The sequence below is a fragment of the Pan troglodytes genome, chromosome 8 (assembly GCF_028858775.2).
Source record: "Pan troglodytes isolate AG18354 chromosome 8, NHGRI_mPanTro3-v2.0_pri, whole genome shotgun sequence".
Lineage (NCBI taxonomy): Eukaryota > Metazoa > Chordata > Mammalia > Primates > Hominidae > Pan > Pan troglodytes.
In genome coordinates this window covers 137899953-137916007 of record NC_072406.2, presented here as the reverse complement: position 1 = coordinate 137916007, position 16055 = coordinate 137899953, and the positions used below count along the sequence as shown (strand labels likewise).

The following is a 16055-nucleotide window of genomic DNA, read 5'->3' as shown; positions in this document are numbered from 1 at the left end:
CCCAGGGAACTGAACTCAGCAGGTAGTAGATTGCTTACCACTCGTTCAGTGTTCATCTTTAGCTCAGAATTTATCTTAATGAGGCAGAGGGATGGTAGCAAGTGGTTAGGAGACTGAGCATGGGCTTCAGACCAGGATCCAAATTCCATCTCTCCCACTTACTGTGCTGTGTGACCTGGGACAAGTTACTCAAACCTCCCAGGGACTTGGTTTCACCTCCTGCAAATAAGGCTAATACCACCTACCTTGCAGGTTTAAGTAAGGATTGCAGGCTTGCATATAAAATGCTTAGCCCAGTGTGATAGTTACTTTTACATGTCATCTTGACTGGATCACGGATGCCCAGATATCTGGTTAAACATTATTTCTTGGTGTGTCTGTGAAGTTGTTTTCAGAAAAGATGAGCATTTGAATGGATAGACTGAGTAAAGTGGATTGCCCTCCCCAAAGTAGGTGGGCAGCATCCAATCTGTTGAGGGCCTAAATAGAACAAAAAGCCAAAGAAGGAAGAATGTGTCCTGTCTCCTCCTGCATGCTTGATCTGGGATATCTTCTGCCCTTGGTGCTCCTGGTGCTGAGGCCTTCACACTCAGGCTGGAACCTACACCCTTGGCTCTCAGGCCTTCAGGCTACAACACCAGCCTTCCTGCTAACAAGTCTCCAGCTTGCAGACAGCAGATCATGGGACTTCTCAGCCTCCATAACTGCATGAGCTAATACCTTATAACAAATCCCTTTCTAGATGTAAATATATGCCATTGGTTCTGTTTCTCTGAAGAACTCTAATACACCCAGTAATTAACATGAGTAAATGCTCAGTAAAAGGGTGACTGTTGTTATTGCTGATACTCAGAACACCATGACATAGAAGGTACGGGTTTGAGGTTTGGTTCTTTCTTACCAGTAAGGTGCCCTTATTCCAGTCTTTTTTTTTTTCTTTTCTTTTTCATCAATGATTGATGAACATAAGTATGAGGGTAAAATGGCAGAGCAAGCATTAGACTGTAAATCTAGAGACAGGTTGAGCCCTCTTTTTACCAGTGCCGAGGTGAGTTTCATGTTGGAAGCTTCAGGAGCAGCTTCATTTCTGCTGGGGCTTCTCCTGCCTTTTTCCCCCTCAATGGGAAATAACAGGTTTCGTTATTTTCATTGGAAAAAAAGGCAGAGGAAACCCCAGACACTGCACGGTTTTTAGGCCCTAGCCTCACCAGTCTCACAAGCCTCCTATCAAGGAGGGCCATATAGTGCCTCTGATCTGCTTGATGCAGACCCTAGGGTCCTTCCCACTCCCATGAGCCACCCACCAGAGTGAGATAAGAAATCAACTGGCAGAGAGCAGAGTCACGTATGGCCAAGAGGAATTGTTCTGGGGGTTGTTTAGTAAGCAGGAGAGAGGGAGGAGAAGAAAAACTGCACAGGGATCAGATGCCTCCAGCAGAAGAAAGCGAGGCATAGAGATCCCTTACCATCTGAGTCACATGGCACCAAATATGTTACCAGTGGCAAATCAGTAGGCACCTGCAGCAACCTCAATCTTGTCTCCTCAGAAGAAAATTCAGCTGGGGGCATAAGGCAGAAAAAGTGACCGAGGCAAGCTTCAGAGCAGGAGTGGAAGTTTATTTTAAAAAACTTTAGGCCGGGTGCAGTGGCTCACACCTGTAATCTCAACACTTTGGGAAGCCAAGGCAGGCGGATCACGAGGTTAAGAGATGGAGACCATCCTGGCCAACATGCTGAAACCCCATCTCTACTAAAATACAAAAATTAGCTGGGCATGGTGGCGCATGCCTGTAGTCCCAGCTACTCAGGAGGCTGAGGCAGGAGAATCGCTTGAACCCGGGAGGCGGAGGTTGCAGTGAGTTGAGATTGCACCACTGCACTCCAGCCTGGGTGACAGAGCAGGACTCCGTCTCAAAAAACAACAACAACAAAAAACTTTAGAACAGGAAAGAAAGTAGAGTATGCTTGGGAGAGACCTAAGCAGGCAACTTGAAGGACAAGTGCTCCATTTTACTTTAAGGAAAATTAATCATTCTCTCTGTTTCAAAGATGCTGGGTAAAATTGAAATTGTTGTTTTCCCACAAGGTGAGCAAATAATGAGCATCTACCACAGGAAAGAAAGTCCATCAAAAAAGCCAACAATGGAGAGGCTCACAGCCCCTTTCCAACGTACAGGAATCTGAAACTGAGACTGAGGCAAGAGCAGCCTAGACCAGAACCCAGACACTGGCCCTCCTGTGCAAACACCCTCTACTCCACCAAGCCTCTTCCTAAAGCCCAAGGTGGCGACGTGTTAACCTATCTGTGCACGCTTCTCAATTGATTTCTTTCCCAATCAGCCTGATAATATGTGACTCTAGCACAGCAAAGAATCATCAACAACAGAACCTTTTAATTTATTATTATTATTATTATTATTTAGACAAGATCTTTCTCTGTCACCCAGGCTGGAGTGCAGTGGCACGATTATAGCTCACAGCAACCTTGAACTCCTGGGCTCAAGTGATTCTCCCACCTCAGCCTCCTGCGTAGTTAGGACTACAGGGATGCGCCACTATGTCCGGCTCCTTGTTAACAATTTTTAAAATTTTTTGTAGAAATGGGGTCTCGCTGTGTTGTCCAGGCTGATCTCGGACTCCTGCTCTCAAGCAATCCTCCTGCCTCAGCCTGCCAAAGTGCTGGGATTACCAGGCATGAACCACTGTCCTGGCCTAATTTTATATTAGAAATGCTTTCAGTGTTTGGGAATGATTGTATACAGGATTAAAAAAGAAGATAAATGCTTTCAGTGACGTCAGATAAAGGATAAGGGTAGTAGTTGGATTTTTATTTGCAACACATCTCAGGGAGCTCTTTATTATCCAGAAGCCTAAACTTCATGCCAGCATCGGTTTTATTACCTAAGAGAACCACAGATTAGAACCCAGGAGAAATATTTTCTCTGTTTACAATGGGTAGATTGATTTTTCTTTGGGGTGTTTGCATAACTAAACTAAGCACGTTGTACTACAGTGATACTTTATATTTTTATACCTCTATTTTTCCCAAACATTTTCGTATTCAAAGTGTATGTGAGGCATAATATAGCGTAGGGGGTTAAAAGCACAGACTTTGGAGCCAGACTGGTTGGGTGTGAATCCCAGCTCTGCCACGTAGCAATTCTGAGACTTTGGATGAGTGTCATCCTCTGTACACCTCAGCTTCTTCCTAAGCCTCGTAGGTGGACTTAATGCATGTGAAGCTCTTAGAATAGTGCCTGGGAGGCAGTAAGTGTTCAATAGATCTGTTTGCTGTTTTTATCTTCTTTGAGTCACTCAGCAACCCTAAGGCTTGGTAGGGCAGAGGTTATTCCCATTTAACATGGGAAAAAACAAGATCACACCATGGTTAAGTCATAAAGCTGAGACCAGAGCTCAGGTCCGTTGGCCCTTAGTCCTGTGCTTATTCTGTGACACCATACTTCCTTCCTTATATTATCACCTTAGAGAAGGGAGAAGGTAAAAGGGCAAGCAGAAATGAGGAAAAGAGAGGAGAAATACATCTATAAGGCTGGGTGCAGTGGCTCACTCCTGTAATCCCAGCATTTTGGGAGGCCGAGGCAGGTAGATCGCCTGAGCTCAGGAGTTCGAGACTAGCCTGGGCAACATGGTGAAACCCTGCCTCTAAAAAAAAAAAAAAAAAAAAAAAATACATCTATAAACAAGAAGCTTCCCGTTGCTATTAAGATAAGAGCCACATTCCCTAATATGACCCAACGAGACCCAAAGAATTCTAGTGTGAGCATCTTTATGTTAATCTTTGGACACATTTATCAGTATTGCTTTAGTATTCTTAGAAGTGAAATTACAGGAAGAAAGAAGATGAAGTATATAAAGCTTTTGATGTCAACAAATCGTTTTCCATGTTGTTAGACTCTCTTATGATGCTTGACGTTTAGAAAACATCATTTAATAAGTAGAAGAGTCAATATAATTATTTCCCAAAGTGCTTATGAGCTACTTAGCATATTTATCTTGAAATGGAAAAGCTATTTATCTCCTTAAAACATAAGATATCCATTTCTCTGTTTGTTGTTGATAGAACCCTAAATTTACATCAGTTCTCTTTCCGGAACCATAAACGTTTGGCATAGGACACTTGGCTTTCACTAATGGTTTCATCTGTCTTTCCAAGTGATATCAACTGCTAACATGCTCTTTCTTGGCCTTATCAGTGACAGGGGTCTTCAGAAAGAACAAGCCCATTAGTGCTAAGTCATGGTGTAGGAGGGATAGGTCTCTTCCACAAGCATTTGATTGCTTTCTTCTTGTGTACCGTCCCCATCGGAAATTGCTTAGGAAGAGTCTTTGAGATCTAATTAAGATCTGTTTCCTTGCTCTGTCACAGTGCCCTATAAGGACTGCCAGGCAATAATGAAGGTTCTTTTGCTGAAGGATGCGAAGGAAGACGACTGTGGCCAGGATCCGTATATCAGGGTAAGTGGCCTGAGACTCCTTATCCGACAGTGTCCTCTCTACTGAGTCAAGGGGCCTGGAGCAGGCAGGGGTGGGTTTTGCAAAACCTCAGAGGAACTGACGCAGAATAAATTGTTAATGTTTCCTTATTTTAAAAACAGCCCTAGCCAATCCAGAACTATATTCTTTCATTTCAGGAATTAGGATTATATGGACTTGAAGCCACTTTGATCCCTGTTTTATCATTTGAGTTTTTGTCTCTTCCCAGTTTCTCTGAGAAGGTAAGGCCTGTTGTGACTGAGCACCATGTTAGTGTTTGATTTCTCCATTGCCAGCTGAAGCCAGAGAGGGACTATTTTACTGTCTCCTTATTTTATTTCCAAACTTTAAAACAAGGCAGCATAACTTCACCTGGCTCCAGGAGGCTGCTGCTGTTGGGAGGTTCTGACTGAGCCTCTATCAGGCCCTCCAGAAAGCCACCCAGACTCAGAGATTGGGGCCCAGGAGAGCAGGTCATGGTGAGAGCAGCAAACCTGCATTGCTCTCAGCAGTCCTAGAAGCCTTTCACTCATCCTCTCATTTAATCTACCCCTCACCCCCAACTTCTGCAAAGCAGGCCAGGGAGGTATTATTTTCCCGTTTTAGAGATTGGGGTCTCAAATTAGGCAACTCAGCTAAGACCCCTAGCAAGTAAGAGACAGGGCTGGGACTCAAACCCAGGGCTTCTGCCCACAACTTCAGTTCTTCTTCCAGTGAGGAGTGATAAAAATTGCAGGAGACAAGTCCAGTAAAGCCTTCCAAATGCTTCAGAGTGAAAATTCAGTGCCCACAGCTTCAGTGAAGTCAGATATGTACAGCAGCCTAGTGCCTGGCTCAGAGTAAATGTTCGGTAGATGATATCACCATTATCCTCTTTGAAAATCAGGGCTTCAGCATTGATATCACCCCCTGAATATTCCCATTTTTATTACAGATTCGGGTCAAGTCTTCCCCCACTACCTGCACCCTACTCTAATCCCAGGCTGCGTCAGGCTTCCCCTCTGTGCTGCAGTGCACTTATCACCCTGTGTTTCACTGTCTCTGCCCTAGACTGTGAGCTTCCTGGGGGAAATACTGGGAATAAGGAATTCACCTGTGTACCCTAAAAGTCCTAGAATAAATAGTTCCAGGCACATAGTAAGCACTCAGTAAGTGTTGGGGGGATGGGTGGAAGGAATTAGTTTGCCTACTACTATTGTGAAGCATTTGGAATTCTGAGTCTTAGCTCCTTGGAAGATGTTGAACACAGCCATCGTATAAAATGTCTTTATTGCTTTTTGGTGTGCAGCTTTCTCATCCTGAAGATTACGGGGGACTCATTTTTACCAGCCCCAGAGCAGTGGAAGCAGCAGAGTTATGTTTGGAGCAAAACAATAAAACTGAAGGTGAGGGTGGGTCTGCTGTGGATTCCACTGGACATTTATTTACTCTTATTTCTCCTGCTGGGAGACTAAATTCCAGAAGCAGCTGCACTTCTAAGAGAAGTGAGTGCTTAGTGGTATCAGGTCACAGACTCTGCCTTGGGAAACAGGAGAACAGGGCTGTCTCCTAAACTCCCAGACAGATGACCCTGAGGGGGACTTTCCCCTGTCTATTCGTTGTTCACCTCCTAGGGACTGATATATCCCCTTAGAAGGTATCATCTGAAAATAGGATAAATACTACTTTCCTGAAAGAGAGATGATGAAAAAATCTAACTATGAGAAAATGGTCAGTGCCACCATGTCAGGCACTTAGTGACCCAGTCACCTCTTTGACTTGTCTTCCCACCTCTGTCCCTCACTATTAGAACAGTATGAAAATGGCAGTGCCCATTAACAGAACCCTGGGTTTCAGCCTGAGCAAACACCTTCTTAATAAATGCAATTGAACAGCTTCCTAGCTAACAATTATGGAGTGCCTGTTGTATGTCAGACCCTGTGTAATGAATACTTCACGTTCATTACCCCACTTAACCCTAGATAACAATCCAGAGGCACACATTGCTATGATCTTATGTCTTATGTTACCATTGAGAAAACTGAGGCCAGGATAGTAAGCACAGAACAAGTCAGTGCAGAGCCAGGCCTCACACTCGGGCCACCCACCTCCACAGTTACACTGATGAGCGGAGGCAGCGGGCAGAGTGGTTATGCAAGGGCTTTGGAGTGAGTTAGGCCTGGGTTTATGCAGCCATTTGGACATTAATGAGTTCCTTGACCTCTCATCATGGGATTACTACTAATAGTAATCGGATTATCTACTAACAGTAGACTATTAGTTAGGTAGAACTTACTGAATGCTCACTCTGTGCGAGACTCTGTCCTGAATACATTTTCCTGTGAGATAGATGTGCTTAGTATTTTCACTTGGCAGATGAGGAGCCTGGAGAACAATGGGTATGGAACTTTCCAGGCCCCCACAATGTGTAAAGCACAAGTGCAGGATTCAAGCTGCAGAGTCTGAATCCCAAAGGAAAGCATCCAGGACATTACCTGGAGCAGAGTGGGCATGGAGTAAGTGACGGTGGTGAGTTTTGGTTATTCTGTCTCCACATTTAACCAGGCTTCGCTGTAGCCTAAACATCCCACCTTCTTGGTGATTTCATACACACATTCACCTCCTGTTGAAAAGAAAGCGTGAGAACCTAAGAAACTCAGAGCCAGCCAGGCACAGTGGCTCATGCCTGTAATCCCAGCACTTTGGGAGGCCAAGGTGGGCAGATCACTTGAGGTCAGGAGTTCCAGACCGGCCTGGCCAACATGGTGAAACCCCATCTCTACCAAAAAATACAAAAGTTAGCTGGGTGTGGTGGCACATGCCTGGAGTCCTGGCTACTCAGGAGGCTGAGGCACGAGAACCACTTGAACTCAGGAGGCAGAGGTTGTATGAGCCGCGATTGTGCCATTATACGCTAGATGGGGAAGCATGTGTACTCTTTCCCAGTGGTGCTCTGGGTGCTTTTTCTTGCAGCTGTATTTTTTCTTTTTGTGTATGTTTTGAGGATGAAGATAATGAAAAAGAGGAAAACCCTAGAAAGGTCACTATAACTCTTTCTGGTGCTTTATAATAAAGTTTAAAATGCATTTTCCCATATATTTTCTTATTTTGATTCTCACAACAACCATAGGGAATAAGCAGTAGGAGTGTAGTTAATCCCAGTTACCTTGATGAAGAAACAGACGAGGTGCGTTAACTGACTTACCTGGGACACACACGTTGAGGGGCAGAGCTGGCTCTGTGGAAGGCTTTCTGACTCCACCCAGTGCTCACTCCAGTTGTTCTGCTGTGAGGCTTGGAAAGTAGTTTGTTTACATGCTATGGATAACTTTTGAATAAATACTATTGATATTTATGGGGTAGGAAGCAAAGTGGAACTCAATCTTTGGTTACCATTTCAAAGGGAATTTCCCTTAATGTAAAGGGTAGAGGAATACTCTTGAATTTAAGGGAAAGTTATGTTCATAACCAGATTTTGGAAAGGAAGAACCATTATTTCCCTGTTTTCTAAAAATGTAATGAATGCCCAGTGGCTTTATGATATATTTATACAATCCATTTTCTCTTTGTGTTTCTTTAATCTATATTTAAAGATTTTGTTTGATCATAAAATGATAATATTCTGTATCAAATTGTGTTTGTTAATTGACCTGAAATTTATTATTTTTACTTTGGTGTAATGGATAAACGAACCCTCTCCTCTGAGATTACAGTTTGTTGACTGCTTTCAGATTTATGTCCCAAATAAACCAATTGGATTTCCTTGTTAGACATTTAAGTTGCTTTTTTTAAATGACCAGTGTCTTTTTCTTTAAAAGTCTAGATTTAAATTTTTGATTTCACTATGCAGATTAATTCTTCAAGTTATGTTGATTTCGTGGTTCCCATTAAAATTCTTCTAGTACCAACTGTGGAGATAGGCTAATATTTCAAGCAAGGAGTACTAAAACATTTATGAAAGCAATTTTTTAAAAATTGCCTATAAAACATGAACAAAGTGAAAATGGAATTTTAGTTTGAGATGCTGTTTTTTACATTTGGTTGCTAATAGTTTGCTTTGCTCACAGTTTCTTAGGGTGAACAAGCAGCCTTGGGCAACAGTCCAAATGGCCACTTTGGTATTTGCAATTCACATATCATTTCATGTTTTACAGTCTGGGAAAGGTCTCTGAAAGAAAAATGGAATGCCAAGTCAGTGTATGTGGTTGGAAATGCTACTGCTTCTCTAGGTAAGGAGTCAAGGTAAAAATAAAACAACAAAAAATGGCTTAGCCTTTTCAGTTTTAAAAAACACTTTAACTCAGTTTAAAAATATTATTTTTTGCTTATTAAATTTGCAAAAATTAAGTGTACAATACTACTGATAAGAATGCAGTGAAACAAATATAATCAAACTTTTCCAAATGGCATTAAAAATTGGTTTACATCTTTTGAGAACCACTTGGTCAGTATGTATGCAAAAGCTTTATTAAAATGTTTGTACCCTTTGGCTGACTAATTCCATTGTGAATGTACATAATGCCACTGAATTATGCACTTAGTGATTAAAATGACAAATTTTATGTTATATTTTTACTATAATTTTTTTAAAAGCCTAAATCTCCAGATAGTGATATTATAGTTGGTTTTTTTAGTTTTCTTAATATTTTGTGCATTTTTCCAGTCTTGAGTCTATTTATTCTTCTTAAAGCATAAAATGTAAATAGTAATCATTAAAAATTAACATTAAGCATTTTAAATACTTAAAACAATGCTTAGCAATTGTCATAAATTAGCCTGTAACTTTGTTTCAGAACAGTTCAATTTGTCCAGTGAATTTGAAAATATTAGAGGAATGTATAATATGAGTGAAAATAGTTTTAAGAATTAAAAGCACATTTTCCAGAGAACAAAATGAGGCTGGGGAAGAAACCAGTTGGGAGTTGCTAAGCGAATTAAAAGATGATTCCTAGATCTTCTGAGCAGCATGACTTTTACCACAAGCTCAGCAGATCAGCCAGGGAAAGGGAATTAGTGGCTTGGTTGCCAAGGAAACCATCTTCCCTCCCGCACATCTCTCTCCAAAAATAAGTTAAGAATTTGCTTGTTACTTTCTTTTATCATTTTTTCCTGAATGAGAAGAGGAAAGAAAATAGCCAGTTTCTTTCATTCTCTATATTTCCTACCAAAAACTCAACTATCAAATATACAGTATATTTATACATTTTCCAAACTTTCACACATTCACTGATAAGCAAACATTTTGAGCATCACATCCCCTTCAGTTTGATTTCGGTAGCATCACTATGCATTTTGCTGTCACTGTCCTGTCATATGAGAAGAAAATGAGAAAAAAGACTATGGTGATACAATGAGTGATGAGCATCTATGTCTTGAGACTTAGAGTGGCTGAGAGTGGACCATATCAAGTGCAGCACAAGCAGCAGGGCCTTGGTCTCAGTTAGGCACTCACTGGACTCAGTCTGGTCCCTGTTTATTCAGTTGTGAAGGAAAAGGACATGTTCTAAATACAGGGAACATATTATCAAAGGAGAGAGGAAATTAGAGTGTTGTAACTTTTAAAAATGTCTTTGAAAGGAAACCACATTTTTCCTTGACATGAAAGTCAATCACCCAACTTTGAACATTCTATTTTAGCTCACCTTTTCAGATATAATAATGTACAAAGGAGCTCTTTTGAGTAGGTACGGGGACGAGGCATTGCTTGAACTCTCTGAGGTTTCTGTTCAACTAGAATCTCAGCAGGAGCCTGGAGAGTTATCAGAAGTTGAGCACCAACAGCTGGGAGGAGACCAGGCCCAATGTATTATCTTTGCTGCGCAACAAATTACCCCCAAATTACCCCAAAACTTACTAGCTAGAAACAGGCATTTATCATCTCAATGTTTCTGTGGGCCAGAATCTGGGCATGATTTAGTGGGGTTCTCTGTAACCAGGCCATGGTCAAGCTGGTGGTCAGGGCTACAGACATTTTGAGGCTTGACTTGGGGGAGGGTCTGCTTCCAAAATCACTCACATAGCTGTCAGTGGGCCTCAGAAGATCTGCTTCCCAGCTCACTCACATGGGCCTCTCGAGAGGGCTACCTAAGACATGGCAGCTGGCGTCCCTGTTGCAAGGCAATCCAAGAGAGAGCAAAAGAGAGCACCTACCACTGAAGCCACAGTCTTTTTATAACCTAATCTTGGAAGTGGCATCCATTTCTTCTGCCATTTCTTTTGGCTTGAATCAGGTAAGTCCAGCCCACACTCAAGCGGAGGGATGACACAGGGGCATGGATCACAGGGATCATTAGGAGCCACTTTCCACTGCCCACAAGCCCTCTAGTCAAGAGCCACCCCTGGCTCCCTAGAGCCTGGGAATCAGGTTAGGAAAGTTGGACATTTGAAGCAAAGAGAAGACAAGGTAGACATTTTTCTTGAAGTAGAAATGAAAACAAGGGTCCAGTGAACAGCAAGGGATTTCGGTGTGGAAGTCCAGTGAGAGAAGATGCCAGTATTTCTTTATAAATGTTGCATGCTGACATAATTTTACAGGTATTATTGATTAATAATAGATGGCAAAAAGTACATGCTGGCTGGGTGCAGTGGCTCACACCTGTAATCCTAACACTTTGGGAGGCAGAAGCAGGCAGGTCACTTGAACTTAAGAGTTCAAGATCAGCCTGGGCAACATGGTGAAACCCTGTCTCTATTTATTTGAAAATAAATTTTTTTCAAAAGTACATGCTATGTAACATTATACAGAAAGTCCTCACTTAATATTGTTGATAGGTTCTTGGAAACTGCCACTTCAAGTGAAATGATATATAATGAAACAAATTTTTTTTTCCTTATCAATGTTGTAATGAAAACATGTTGAATCAAACGATGTTATTCAAGGACCTGCTGTATGTCGTTTCACTTACAGTGGCAATTTCCAAGAATCTATTGTTGACATTAAGTGAGGACTTACTGTACTTGGTCTACATAAAATCTCCTGAGAACATTATTTGGTTCAATAATATATGCATATTTTAATAACATTTTAATTTTTATTGAAGAAGCAAAGATGGTTGGCTTGTGGTTTGATACCTTGCAACTCAGCCAGCCATATCCTAGGAATGCCTTCCATTTGGCTGCCCAAAGGTCAGGTGCCCCAACTTTCCCATCTGATTGCAAGGTTGGACCTGGGCGCCATTTAGTAGGCACTGTTGCTTGGCCTTGTAAACCCAGACCAGTGATGTCACAGAAGATAGCTTAGCAATTAGCAACTTGGAATTCATAACACAGAAAGACTGTTTGTACCCGCCTGGGCAACATGGTGAAATCTCTTCTCTACCAGAAATAATAAAAATTAGCCAAACTTGGTAGTACATTCTTATAGTCCCTTTAACTGTGGCAGTCAGTGTCTTAACCTCTCAAATGTAAAAAATACTCTCTGGCAGGTTTATTTAACACAGTTGGAGACAATTTGAAGTTTCACTGTCAGCTTTTACTTGGGCAGGGCCCTTAAGATGGGCTTGCCCAGCCGGAGTGTTGGTTGAAATGTCGTACTGACTTGAAGCAGAGTCAGTCTTGCCACATGCAGGGACTGAGACCTTAGACCAAATATGCATTCCCCAAACATTTCTTGAGAGCCATCTGTGGACTGTGGGGTGGACCAGGTAGCCCCAGTCTCTGCCCTCACAAATAGAGCTGGCCACTGCTTAATAGCTTCCTTCTCTCTCAAGTACAGTAGTAATTGTTTTGTTCACAGGGTTGTGGTGTGAGGATCAAATGAGCAAGTGCTTACTTTGTGATCAGCAAAGCCATATATGAGAGTTAATGTTCTGGTTATGGTTATTATTGTTTCATTACTTGGGAAAAATGCATATTTATGTCAATATTGATTACCAGCGTCACTGCTAAGTTCTTATGTCTCAGTTCAGTTCCTGTGGGATTTTTACAGGTTTCTTGTTTACTTTTGTTTTTGATGCGTTTAGCTCTTCTAAGCTCAGACGGGAGGTCCAGCCTCGGTTGCCACTGTAGCATAAGCAAGGGCTTAGTTCCTGGACTGAGTTACAGCTTTATTTTTCTTTGATTCAGCATGTTTTTAATGATCCATACGTTAAAAGCTGCTGGTGTTTTTATTAAAGCTGCCATTTGTTACTAACCAGCCTCTGTGTGACTCCTAAGTGGAAAGCCCACAGCACTTCCTTCCTCAGAGGCATTCCGCATTCCTGTGAGCAGGTAGCAGTGTTGACTGAGCCAGTCCCTGGGGCCTCCCTTCATCAGCACGCTTTGTGGAGTGGCCAAGTGCTGTCTGGAAAAGTGCAGGGGGAGCCTGAGTCTGTTAGCTTCTTACTTGGTTCATGAATAGGGGTCTCACAAAAGTGCTGGTATAGCCCCTCATCCTAAATGACTTGTATTTGTAGCGCCGTGGGTCCCTGTTAGCAGATTATTATGAAACCTTTCCTCCCCTTCCTTCCATTTTAGTCTGGCCATGTCAAGCCATAACACCTTTCTGGATGTGGTCTGGCCACATCCTCCCAAAAAAATGAAGGCTCTGTAATGCCGATTCCTGCAAAAAGTACCAAATGCGCATCATCTCCTTCCTGACTGAAGAGAAAACAGTCTTTGTTGAGCACCTCCTAGATGGCAAGCAGTTTGCTCTTATTATCTGACACGATCCTTAAAACAGTTCCATGTGGTTGGTGTTTCCCCCTCTTGTAGATGAGCTATGTGGGGCTCAGGGAAGCTAGTTAAGGCCTTACTTACCCAGCCTACACAACTGGGGTGCAGGTACCAGGACCTGATGCTTTCTCTTCTGAACAGACACTTGTGATCTTCCCTCAGTGGCTTTCAAGAAAAGACATCCTCTATGTGATTTGTAAACTGCACACCTGTGCATTTGCACGTTAAAAAATAACACTGGAACAAAAGGACTTCAATAACCGTGTTAAGAAATACATTTCTTTGTTGTTTTCCAGTGAGTAAAATTGGCCTGGATACAGAAGGAGAAACCTGTGGAAATGCAGAAAAGCTTGCAGAATATATTTGTTCCAGTAAGTAGAAAAACATCACTCCAAATGAAGCCATTTATTTTTTGTTGACCTCACAACCACTACCTAGGGAAAAGAATATTTCCTCAGTGCATTCTTGGTGGTGAGATTGATTGGTGAGCATCGTATAACCCACTCTGGGAGCATAGCCTATTTGTATTTGTGTATGTCTATACTTTGTGAGGTTTAGCCCACTTCCTTCTACCCCCTGTACCAAAGAACTTGACTTGAACATAACACAAAATAAAACATTTGGGAGATAAAAACAGAGGAGAGATCACTTGAGGGATTCCAAAGAGAGCAGAGGCAGGAGGTGTGAGTGGGTGCTCTCCCCTTCCTGAGGACTGTCCTTTCCCTTCTCAGGAGCTACTTCTGTCTCTGAATTCCTTCTCCCAGCTTGCTCCCAGGTAAAGAACTGACTCATCATTGGGCTGCCTGTGGACTTGGATTTAAAGTGGCACTTGTTCTAGGGGTGTTAGCATTTAAATGGGGACTTAGTCTTAAACTAATTATGGAATTGTAGGCTTCAGAAGATACATAGGCAGAAATTCTTGGAGCAAGAGGGATGGGAAGGCTGACCGTCTACTTGTAGGGCAGCCCCACCTCTAAGGTGCATCTCTCTTCCTCTCTCTTCCCTGAATGTCCAGTACAACCGCAAGCTCTTACAACCTTGTCATTTGACTCCCCTGCTGTAGGTGTAAGATCATACACCCCCATGAGAGCATGAAGTAGAACTATCTTATCTTACATTGCTGAAGAGGAGGAAATCCAGGCTTTCCTAGAGATCATGAGCTGGCAAACTTCATCTGTTAAGGATATTTTAGGCTTCGCAGGCAAATGGTCTGTCAGAACTACTAATCTCTGCAACAGAAGCATGAGAGCAGCCATAGGAAATAAACAAACAATGGGCTTGGCTTTGACCCCAGGCTAGAGTTTTCTGACCCCTTTCTAAAATTGCTTGAGTGTCTGCTCAGCTGGGAGGCCAGGGTCAGATGAACTGCTGACAGCTGAGAGTTTCCTCTTAAGGTGGTCCCAGGAGAGGGGTATATGCCTTGGCCCTTGGGTGGTGAGATCAGGATGAGTGGTATAGGGAGAGAGTATACCTTGAATAGGTCTCTTTATGGCTTCTGAAACAGTGATAGATGGTTTTGTTTCTGGTAAAACAAAGTATTTATGTTATTTAAAAAAAGTACTCCTAAAGGTGATGTTGGCCTTTCTTGACGTGCAAACTTGTACACTAACGTCTTATAAGGCATTACTTACAAGTCTTCCTGCCGTAAGTCATTGCTGTTGCCTGAAGGTTCTCTAGCTTATATGTTTCTTTGTGTTACTGGGAGCTTGTTCTAGAGAAAGGCCTGCATCTTTTTCTACGCTGTGGTCTGAGGATCCCTGGAGCTTAATTAGGCCCCTGACAGAGTCGTCTGGGTTGGGGGCGGCAGTGAGCAGTCAGGGAACAGCAGAGATACTGCTGGGCTCAGTGGATCCTTTCCAAGTTCTCCAATTCTCCTTTTTTCTCTTTTCTAATTTCTTTTAAAAATAACTTCGTTGTACCTTTCCTGAGTCACTATACGCTCAGTGTTAACGTTGAAGACTAGCATTTACTGAGTGCCCAGCGTGTCTCAGGTACATAGACACGTGGCCTGTATGATGTCATTTAATCTTCACCATCACCCCATGAAGTCAGAATCATGTCCACTGCAAGCTGTGCTGTCCAGTACAGTAGCCACTAGCCACATATGGCTATTTAAATGTAAATGTAAATTAATTGAAATTAAATACAATTGAAAATTTAGTTCTTCAGTCACACTGGGCACATTTCACAAGCTCACTTGTCACTGTGGCCAGTGGCACCAAATTGGACCACACAGAACATTCCCATCATCACCAAAAGTTCTTTCTGACTGTGCTGCTATAGAGACTCTTGGGGGACCAAGCCCAGATCTTGTCCAAGGTCACAAGCTATGAAGTGGCAGGCTGGAATTCACACTCAGCACAGCAAGGCCACCGCTCATCCCATGGCCTGTCACATTCAGAGGCCTGACTGGCATCTGCTCCATGCCGACCTGCTCTCAAGGAGATGCTGGCCAAGCACCTCCATCCACTCTGATTTACAGTGACTGGGGCTCCTGCAGGGATGAAGACGTAAGTGTGCTTGACTCTGTGTTTGACTCTGGTGGGCAGAGGCTTAAGGAGCCTCCAGTTTAGAGGAACTACACGGGCCTTTTCTGGCCACTCAGATGAATAAGCTGTAGTCCCAGAGTGTTTCGGCCACTTGGCAATCCTGAGCCTGTGCCCTCCTTAGTTCAGTGGATGTGCATTCATCGGCTCGGACACGGCTTTCAGGTGTTAATGCATAGACTGACGCCTCTCTTGCCTCACCCCCCATATTGCTTCCCACATCACAGGAGAACAAGTCAGTTCAATATAGTTCGGCAGATGTTTACCCAGGAGCACCTGTGTGCCAGGCCCTTTGCAGGGCGTTGGGACTGAAGAGGAGTTTTAACTCCATTCCTGTCTTCTGGAAGTTCACAGCCTAGCTGGGGCTGGAGGTGGGGTAGGGCG

At 42.9% G+C, this 16055-nt stretch overlaps 1 protein-coding gene across 9 annotated transcripts in view; it reads left to right on the top strand.

The window, feature by feature from the left end:
- Nucleotides 1-16055, top strand: part of UROS (uroporphyrinogen III synthase) — a 38878-nt gene that overhangs the window by 2411 nt on the left and 20412 nt on the right. For all 9 annotated transcript variants that reach the window (XR_010147068.1, XM_063782257.1, XM_063782255.1 and 6 more), the window contains exons 2-6: nucleotides 4388-4476; nucleotides 4653-4736; nucleotides 5783-5879; nucleotides 8628-8702; nucleotides 13422-13496. Coding sequence is in view for 8 of the 9 variants with exons in the window: in XM_063782257.1 (XP_063638327.1) it covers nucleotides 4414-4476; nucleotides 4653-4736; nucleotides 5783-5879; nucleotides 8628-8702; nucleotides 13422-13496 (394 nt within the window). In the remaining variant the exon portion in view is untranslated. The remainder of the gene's footprint in view (nucleotides 1-4387; nucleotides 4477-4652; nucleotides 4737-5782; nucleotides 5880-8627; nucleotides 8703-13421; nucleotides 13497-16055) is intronic.